The sequence below is a fragment of the Hippichthys cyanospilos genome, chromosome 10, assembly GCF_059441005.1.
Source record: "Hippichthys cyanospilos isolate Australia breed blue-spotted pipefish chromosome 10, RoL_Hcya_1.0, whole genome shotgun sequence".
In the NCBI taxonomy this organism is placed as follows: domain Eukaryota; kingdom Metazoa; phylum Chordata; class Actinopteri; order Syngnathiformes; family Syngnathidae; genus Hippichthys; species Hippichthys cyanospilos.
The window spans coordinates 17,035,830-17,045,497 of record NC_142378.1 but is presented as its reverse complement, the minus strand read 5'-3'; the positions used below and the strand labels follow the sequence as shown (position 1 = coordinate 17,045,497).

The window sequence follows — 9,668 nt, the reverse complement described above, 5'->3', positions numbered from 1 at the left end:
TTGGAACTTCAATGCCCACAATCCCCATAGGACTCCTCAATCCTTCCCTCCCCTCCAACTCCTCCGCGCCCCTTCAACAACCGTCTCCTTGCTCCTATTGGACCGTGCTTGATGAGACGTAGATACCCAACGTGGGGCCCTGGCGAACATGATTGGCTCAGCTCCGTCCTATCGGCGCGAGAGAAGAGAATCCCAGCAAGCCGTGTTTTTAAGGTGGAACGCGGCGATAGATGCAGCCGAAATTGAGACGTAAAAGGATTGGAATGAGTCTTCCCGCGCTTTTTGGGGCTTGTCTTTGCTGGATGCGGAAGTGGAAGACAGTGCGCTTTTCATGACAGGTAATCTCTGAATGCTTTTCAAGTGAATTGGTAGTTACCGGTGTTGGGCTAGTTACTTCAGAACTGTAATGCATTATTTATTACTTATTTCTGTCATTTCAAAGTAATTAGTTTTTATTACATTATTACATTTCAAATGCAATGCATTACTACTATTGCATTACCTTTATGTTACTCTCAATACCATAAGTGGAAACATGGATTTGCCATTCTAAATGTAGCTCATTACACAACCAGTGAAATGTTGCCTTAAGTCTAAAAACAGCACAAACTTTTTTTTTCTGGAATGTATTGTAAAATTTTAAAGGCAAGACAAGAAACAAAATAATTTTTTGGGATTTTAATCCATGTATTACAATTTTACAGCATAGTTATGCATTGTTTATGCTTAAGGAATAAAAAAACTGTTAGTGCATTCCATGATTTCAATGTTAATATTCAAATTCAAGTTCAGTCGACTAGGTTAGGGACAGACGTTTCAAAAATAGATAAATAGCTTTCGCTACGGCTAACGTTAGCGGCCACACTAAATCATCGGTATTGTCTGTTATTGAGTTTTTGTATGCTTCATGTACACATCAACCACAACAATTTATAGGCTATTATTAATAGCAATTGTACAGTGAAAATTTGTGTTAGCTTACCTTGTTATTATTGCTAGTTATTGCGAGGTTTCCATATGTTGGTGAATCCACAGTGAAAAGCGTCAGCATATCTTCCACGTACCACATAGTCCATCATGAATCTCCTAACCTCTTGAGATGGAAGTGGCATCCCCGAACAAGAGAACTTTGTGTTTTCTTTTGGGTAACTTCCCATGACTATGGCACATCTCGAAATGTGTGGACAACGATTAGATTCTTCTTGTCTTTATTGCTGACGAACTTAAAGTAATGGGCGTATGTCCATCTTGTGTATGTATTCACCATATTCAACAAGTTGTCTGCTGCCGGCGCATTCATCATCTGCTGTAATAGATACTAACAACAGCAAGTAAACATTTTGCCCCGGACTTATCTCCGCCAATCTCGCGGTGTTTTGGGAGAATTTTGAAAAAACAAAACAAAAAAACCCCACCACCTTCAGGCTCAAAATTCATTGTAATGCATTGTGTTACTCTGATTTGTAACAAGTACAATATTACTATTTTTTTATATATATTATATTACACTACCGCGTTTCAGCAAAAAGCAATGCATTACAGTAATTACATTACTGTGCAGTAACATTACATTGCATTACCTAGAAAAAAGGGAAAAAAAAGATGGCCATTACAGTAATTACTGATGGTTACTAATATTGAGGGGCAACCTCAAGGCATATCTATCTATCTATCTATCTATCTATCTATCTATCTATCTATCTATCTATCTATCTATCTATCTATCTATCTATCTGTCTATCTGTCTGTCTGTCTGTCTGTCTGTCTGTCTGTCTGTCTATCTATCTATATACATATAAACATATACACTAATATATACACATTAAGTTACAGGGTTGCTGGTGCCTATCCCAGCTGACTTCGGGCAGTAGGCGGTTGACACCCGACAACCATTTACGCACCCCCTCACACCTAAGGACACTTTAGTGTCCAATACACCTGACATGTATGTTTTTGGAGTGTGGAAAGTAGCTGGACTAGCTGGCGAGAACCCACACAGGCTCGGGGAGAACATGCAAACTCCACACAGGAAGGCCGGACTGAGCTGGATTTGAGCTCATGGCCCCTGAACTTTGAGGCAGATGTGCCTCACTGCTCTCTCTCTCTCAACACAATAACATTGAATTTTGTTAAATAAAACACACACACAGAATACACCCTTTTTTTCCCGAATACACATTTTTTTTTTTGCTTCAGGATATTGTCCTCCTCCTCCTGGTCTGTGCGCGTTGGCCACTTGTGAGCATACTAATACAGACCTATGTCTGTGTCTTTTGTTTTATTGTCTGTCTATATGTTGCCGTTACACTGTACACGAATCGTAAAATCTTTATCATAACCTTCCTTTGAGGAGTTTTTTCCTTGTACTCTTTCTCACTCCCACATTCCCAACACATCCATGTTAGGTCCTCTTGAAGAGAATACATTGTCCAAAAATGTGAATGTGAGTGTGCCCAACAAATGGTTGACCACCAGTCCAGTAGACCCAAGGAAAAAAAAAATAGATCGGCGGATGTTTTTGTATAGTAAAGTATTTGGATTACATTCCAGTGTATTGTTGTGGAGAAACCTGGGAACTATTGTGTGTTATCTGGCAGGAAAGTCATTTTGCAGGCTCAACTCAATTTCTATACAATGTCAGATTGAAGAGGAATTGCCTATTTATTTTCAATGATATCAGAGGTAAATCTAGTTGGTTTGCGGGTTGTCGTCATTCTTAGGGATCTCTGATCAATGTGTTCTGTCTAACAAGAATACGTACATGGAATGAGCGGACAAAATGAACCCGTCAACTTTTTGTTCTTGAGAGTAATGTCACAGTTTTCATAGTTGCGTTTTGAACTGATAAAGAAATAAGTGTGCTTTAGCAGGATTCCTGTGGATCCTTTAAAAGTCTTAAGGGGAGTGAAACAATGACTACAAAAACAAGGTCTCAGTTGGCATTAAAACATTTTAAATCAATCATTCAGAAGCTTTCAAAAATTGTTGAAGGAAGGTCAACCTAAAAGTTTTATGACTTGATTTGTGGCTGCAGAATGCACTGTTTTTTCACCATCTTAGACGGTGGCTATTATGACACTTGTTGATGTTAAATGAAATCACAGTTGTCAGGTAACAACCGATGACGGATCACCTGTTTTTTTTTTTTTTTTTTGACCTTTTGCAATAATTAGTCATTGTCTGAGCCCTGAGCAACCCTGGCGTCTTTTTGAGTTTCTATGGCTCGTGTAAAAAAATACTTAGTTTAATGGTTTCATATGTATATGACATTCATGCTTGTTTTGTAGGTCCTGCTATGTTAGCATTAGGTTAGCAAACTTTGATTTCATTGAAGACAATGCTAATATGGCTTTTTCAATACGCAGAGTGTAATTCTTATGCTTTAAGGTTTAGTTGTGCCGTAAACCTCAACTGAGAGTGAAAGTAAACAGGTTGACGCAAGCACTTGGCCACTTTTTGAAGAATTGTTCACTAGCTGCTTGTGAATTTCATTGCCACCACCACAAGCTAATCCAACATTTTAAATGGAAATAAAAAGAAATCTGCATAACATGAAATCCACCTAGTGACAGCTCACGTGTCTTGAAAAATGTCCAAGTTTTATCACTTGTAAGGTGAGGTACCGCCGCATTGATGCAATTTGCCAGAACGGTATTCAGTCCAACATTGTTGCAAGTGGGGTTTTCCTCACCGCGTTAGCCGTAAAGGGCTTGTTCCATTGTCTTTGCATTTTCAAAGATAAGACGAATAACTTGAATTGAGGTTTTGCACAAGAAGGCGTTGCCCAAAAGTAGTTTGTCAATGTGCCGCATTGCATAAAGGGATGTCGGTACTGTATGTGACCATAATTAACACTTGGAGGCTGCCCTCTGGCTGACCCCCTTGTTATCAAATGCCTTACTGGAAACCCTGAACCCACATGCCAAGACGGCCTGTGTCCAATTCAGCGGTGCGGAATTAATGGCTGTTTGATCAAGTTCAAAGGCAGAGCTGTACCGGATAAAGTCATTATGTAGTGGGCCAAAAGATGTCTGGGCCAGGCTGGTGCTCTCAACATGGAAAGACTTTAAATAATGCGACTTAACTGCTCACCCTGTAAATAACGTGCAACGGAGGTAACAGGCGGGCCAGAAACAGAAAGACAAGTGTTTTTTTTAGCCGGCCTCGCGTGGGGTATTTGTGGCGTGTTGGCGTGTTAATCCCCCTCCGGTTTGGCGTATTGATTTTTGACGAGGCTTCATACAGTATGTGACACCAAACCTATTTTATTGCCTTCACTTGATCTTGATGGTATTTATTTTGGAGGCAAACGTTCTTGCTACTACTTTAGTCTTCTTCTTTTACAATATGATACCTGACAACAAGGTTTACTGCTATGCCTAACATCTGACGTCAGTATTTGGTCAAATACAGTAGCTTCCATATCAAACTTTGTGGAGACACAGTTGACCACAACCTGATTGAACAATTGCAAACCATTAGTCAACGACCCACTGCCGCACACCTACCGAATCTCTGCGGTGGTGATAGACTGCGAGTCCTAGTGTACTTATTGGAAAACGTTTTGAGGCTGCGCTTACAATAAAACAGTAATGTGGTAGAATGCACTGTATTATGGTTTATTTATTGAATCGTAACATGTTGGTACTATTGTCAAGTTAAACAATATCCACATTCATTGAGAAGACCTGTGCAGAGACTCCCCACACTTCACTTTTTAGCTAGGGAGAGAGTACATGTGAAATTATAAATATAGCTAAGCATTATCATCAAAACATAAAATATTGTGTATAATGTATTGTAGAGCAGGTGAATCCTGGATCTTGCTGTGCACACAGCACAAGTCATTTATGTTGTTACCATGTGATCCAAAATGACATATTTGATTGGATGTCACATCTGCAACGTTTTGACGCCTTCAGTCTTCTGTGATAAGTCTTTCGGTCCGAAAAACAAAAAAGGCACTTATGGGCGTGGGCCATCGGGCTACCATCAAATCTTGTTTTTCTTTCTTTCACACATTACCCACTTCTTTAAAGGTTTTAAAATGGTGACAATTTGATCATAATTAAATTTATCGGTCAGAAAACTAGAATTCTAAATCTCTACTATACGTAGTGTAATTTTTCATTGCAGTGTACATGTTTCATGTAGCTATGTCACTATACATTGTGAAAACCAGGCATGCATGGCGTTATCTCATGAAGTAATGTTGTGAGTAATAATGGTGTACGTGTGTGCCCGGGTACACTGATAGCTGTCACGAATCGGTGTATGAATGTCGAAGCGTTTGTTTGAGAATCTCAATTCCTTATCATTCTTTGTGCATGACTGATTGTGTGTGTGCGCGCGAGTAAGACTGCAACTGAGAAGAGAGCCGTCTCTCCGGCTCTCCCTCTATCTACTCAGTTCCACCTTAAGAGCAGCTTTAGCAGCCTGTCCTGTTTGTGTTGAAGCCAACAGGCACGATATATTACAGTCTAGGGTTTGCTGCTGAAAAGCCCGTTGGATCCTCCACTGACCTGCTCTTTTTTCCTGTTTTCCTCTCTTTTTAAACCACCCATCATATTTAAAAAAAAAAATAAAAAAGCTCACTCACACTCTGTCCGCCTCCCTCCTCTTCCATTCTGCATCAGCGTGTCACAGAGGAGGAAGCCCAAGCAGAGGAGGAAGACCATCCATCTGTGTGTTTATGTTTCTGTCAGAGGACAGCCGGGTGAAGAAGGGGCACCAGGAGACGTGAGGGACAAGAAAGGGAGACCAACCAGAAGAAGAAGTAGAGGAGGAGGAGGATGTAATTGCCATGTCATTATGTTTGGACCTTGACTGATCACAGCAGGAAGAAGACTGATAAGAGGAAAGCGTGGAAACTAAGTCTTGTGTGTTTTCATGACAGTGTCGAACAAATCTGCATTGGATTGACTTTGCGAGAAGGAGAAGTGGACTTTGTGAACCCGTGGAGGGCAGAGGAGTGGAGGGCCAGGGGACTAACCTGGCCATCAAACGGACTGGAAGCCTCTCCTCTCCTGGGATCATGTACCCTCAGGGTAGGCATCCGGTAAGTGCATCCCCATATTTGGCTCAATTGTTGGTATGGATTTCATTTCAAACCTCTCTTTTTCACCATACTTTTTATATTTTGTGTTGTCCGGCTGCTTCGGAGCTCTAGTAGAGTCTTGTGAGTGAACATGCTCCTCACTACAGCGCTGTACTTTGCAAGGTGGTCTCATCACGATGGCTGCGCAAACGCTTCTTTAATTGGCAGCTACGTTCCCACATATTCATTGTCACTTGTATAAAAAGCCTACTGTGCCTTCCTTCTCTCACCCTCCCTTAAGTGCAGTCAGGCTGTGACGTTAATGTAGCTGCCAGAGTAAAACAAAGGTTAAAGTGAGATAAAGGTTAAATATGCAAGCATTAATAACAGTAGTAGTTCAAAAAAGAACCTGAGTGACAGACAGCTTTGGCTCTGTGAGATTTTTTTTTTCTGACGGCTCGCTTGCTATAATCAGATTTATTTGTCATTCTCCATGTCTGCGCTACAAATAGGTCAGTGGCCATTGCTGTGTGAGTCTGCAGACTGACTTCCCACCAGATAACACACAGACACACACACACACAACTATCACACAGAATTATGAATGACATTTCACAAGAGTCAGGCATAAGGAATCAATTACGTGTGCACAGAGAATGCTAATAAGACTGAAAACGAGAGGAAGCAAAGAAGTAACAGGCAGAAAGTAAAAGATGGCAAGAAACGGCAGGAATGAAAATGAATGAGAGGTGGAAGAGTGGGAGCATCCCGCCTCCGCTTGCTCAAGATGACTTTGAGATAAAGATGGACCCAAACAAGTCGATGGCCACCATCTAACCCCCACTTTCCCCACTTACTTTCACACCATCACTCCGTGACCATCCCCCCACACCTCCACCATCCCCTCTGCCACATCTTTATTTCTGGCGCGGCAATGAAATGCGATCCATGACAAAGTGTGAGCCCGCCAAACACGCACGCACCTTCACGTGTGCAGTTGTTTCATGTCTGCAGCTATACACGTACTGTACAAGTTGTGAATAATACCAAGTTTAAAAAAGAACGACTCTAAAAATTCTCATAATGGCCTTTACTTCACATTGAGAATGTGCCACATTCAATTTAAATCACACAAGAAAGAAAAAAAAAGGACAGTGAAATAAAAGCGCCGTTATACTGCTCACGTTTTCTATTTTTCAAAGACAAGCATTAACAGTAGCAACTGAAAACTGCATAGGCGTTAGCCTTTCTGTTTTGTCACGTGAGTCGGGAAGTTAGGACCCAGAGGCAAACAAAACACAGACGTCAGAAGTAGGAAATATTTGTACACAAAAATCCAACGTCACTACGACTCGGAAACTAAACTTGTAGAACTAGAGTGTAGACTATTCGGACATCACTGAAGGCGCTTGAGTGCGAAACGCACGGACCGCCACCGGTCTGACTTAACGCAAATTAAAGGACCGTCGCAACTGCATGAAAAACCGATACATCATGAAACAAACCATTCTCAAAACTAAAAGTAAAGTCTTAAATGACAAAGATGACAACTACATATAAATGACAAATCACAATGAAGCAACTGTATCACCATTGACATTACAACAATGCAAATTATTCAAAGACCCTAATTGTCTAGACTACTTTCTTTAAATGAGAAATGTTTTATTTTGAACAAGTATTGTTCTTCGGCACAAACTACAAACTTCTTATTTTTTTTAAACATGACACAAGTTCCCCTCATACGATCATTTTGAGATCAACACTTTGTCATTACTTGACATCCAAATAGCATTTTTTCTAACTGTCATTCTATAAATTTCCCTCAAAAGTGATCGATAGTACGTAGGTATGCAGCAGTTAAATACAATTAAATACAATTTCCAATCTGTCCTCTGCACATATTTGTGTATTTCCAGAGCTGTGACGTCACCGAAGCCTCGTGAATAGAGATTTCACGGCCGTTTCACAGTGCGTTCGCACCCTGTTGGCCATAGTTTAAAGCGTCAAGTGTGTCAAAACCCCTCTTCCTTGTATTCAAAAACCACCATCTATTATTCTGTGTAGCACACAGGATGTTGTACAACACTTGGATGATGTAGCCTGCTTTCTAGCCATTATGATGTCCCTTCTGGTGTCCCTAGCAGTGGACGGAGTAACCACTTGCGATACCTCAAGTTTTGGTATGATGGCTCACAATGCGTACTTAAAAACTAGTTTATTGAGCTGTGGTTGATAACTTCCTAGAAATGACATCTATCTATTATGCTCTGGGGTTTGAGAAACTTCATTTTGTCACAATGTGTGGTGACATACATGAAGCCAGAGTATGAGTGCAGACTAGGGCTGGGTATTGATTTTTGTATTGATGACGACCAAGAGCAATGAATCACAGAAAAACATTTTTCAGTTCATACAGTAAAAGAGTCGGTGTATAAAGAAAAACGGCCTTCTTTTTCTTCAATCAGCTTTCCTGTCTGTAACGATTTGGAATGGACATGTGTGTGGATGCAAATGAGAGCCATCAAAGAATTTTCAGCTCCGCTCATTTTTTGGAAACGCGATGATATTATTCTGAACACGACTGCAGCTCATCCTGTTTCTTGTTTAGCCAATTTTCCTCTCCCAGTGCAGCTGGAATATTCATTTCCTGTTGTTCCGTCTCATGCAAATGGGCTACCTAAGTGCACATGCCGTCCAGTAACAAAAACTGTAAAAGTTCATTGAGGTTATTATTGTCCTGCGGCGTGATTTTGTACCCTCTGACTGACTGGTGTTGAGTTGACAAATGTCAGCTGGGATATGATCCAGTTCACCTCTGACCCAAATGAAGACAAGTACCACAGTAAACCAATGGGTGAATTCCTTTTTGATAGTTACATATCGGAACAGATTCGTTTGATTCCAATAGATTTTGATAACACAGATGTTGGAAGTTAACCTTGGTAGAAAACAATAGAGACTATTGTTACACGTAGGTGCGTTTTTGGAAAAAAAAAAAAAAATCTACTTCCTGGTCAGCCAGTGTGGATGTGACATTTTCTTTGTGCATCTGTGTCTCCGGAGAAGTGATAAAGAAGATTTCTTTTATAGATGAGACGGCAAAAAGCAAGATTACTTTTTTTTTTTTTTAATTCAAAAAGTATTATGGACTGCTCGGTGGATATTGAAGACGTGTTAGATTGCATGTGCGACCTTGTAATTGGTTCCACTGGATTTTTGTGTACGTGCGTGTTTCTTTTCAGGTTTTATACGTGCATTTAGACTTCAGTGTCTGACTTATTTTGTGTGTGTGTGTGTTTCTCGTTATGTTCCTATGAAAGTGTTGAAGCATGTGTTTCTGATGTGAGGACAGGTGGTGGTATGTCATCAGAATAAATGGAGTCTTGGTCCATCTTTGATTACCTAGTAAATTTGTTTGTGGCAAGAAAAAAAAAAGTGTGTGGCATTAATGAGGACCAGACATTCATGAACTTATGTGTGCATGATACGGTTGTGAGGTTTGAATTTTACATTGTTTGTACATAAATAATTGCGCCAACTCCTTTTTCTTTGGCTTTTTCGTGATACTACGTGAGAATGAGCCATTTTGTGATGATAACCATAAAACAGGACATGGGCCAGATCGTGA

The 9,668-nt window shown here is 40.4% G+C and overlaps 1 protein-coding gene across 5 annotated transcripts in view; it reads left to right on the top strand.

The window, feature by feature from the left end:
- Positions 1 to 229: 229 nt before the first annotated feature.
- tle2b (TLE family member 2, transcriptional corepressor b) overlaps positions 230 to 9,668 on the top strand; it is an 84,169-nt gene continuing 74,730 nt past the window's right edge. The window contains exons 1-2 of one of the 5 annotated variants that reach the window (XM_088425236.1): positions 230 to 338; positions 5,897 to 6,058. In XM_088425236.1, coding sequence (XP_088281362.1) covers positions 6,035 to 6,058 — 24 coding nt within the window. In that variant the 5' untranslated portion in view covers positions 230 to 338; positions 5,897 to 6,034. Of the gene's footprint in view, positions 339 to 5,343; positions 6,059 to 9,668 lie in introns of those variants that run through there. The other 4 variants (XM_088425234.1, XM_088425235.1, XM_088425238.1 and 1 more) reach the window with 4 other exon arrangements.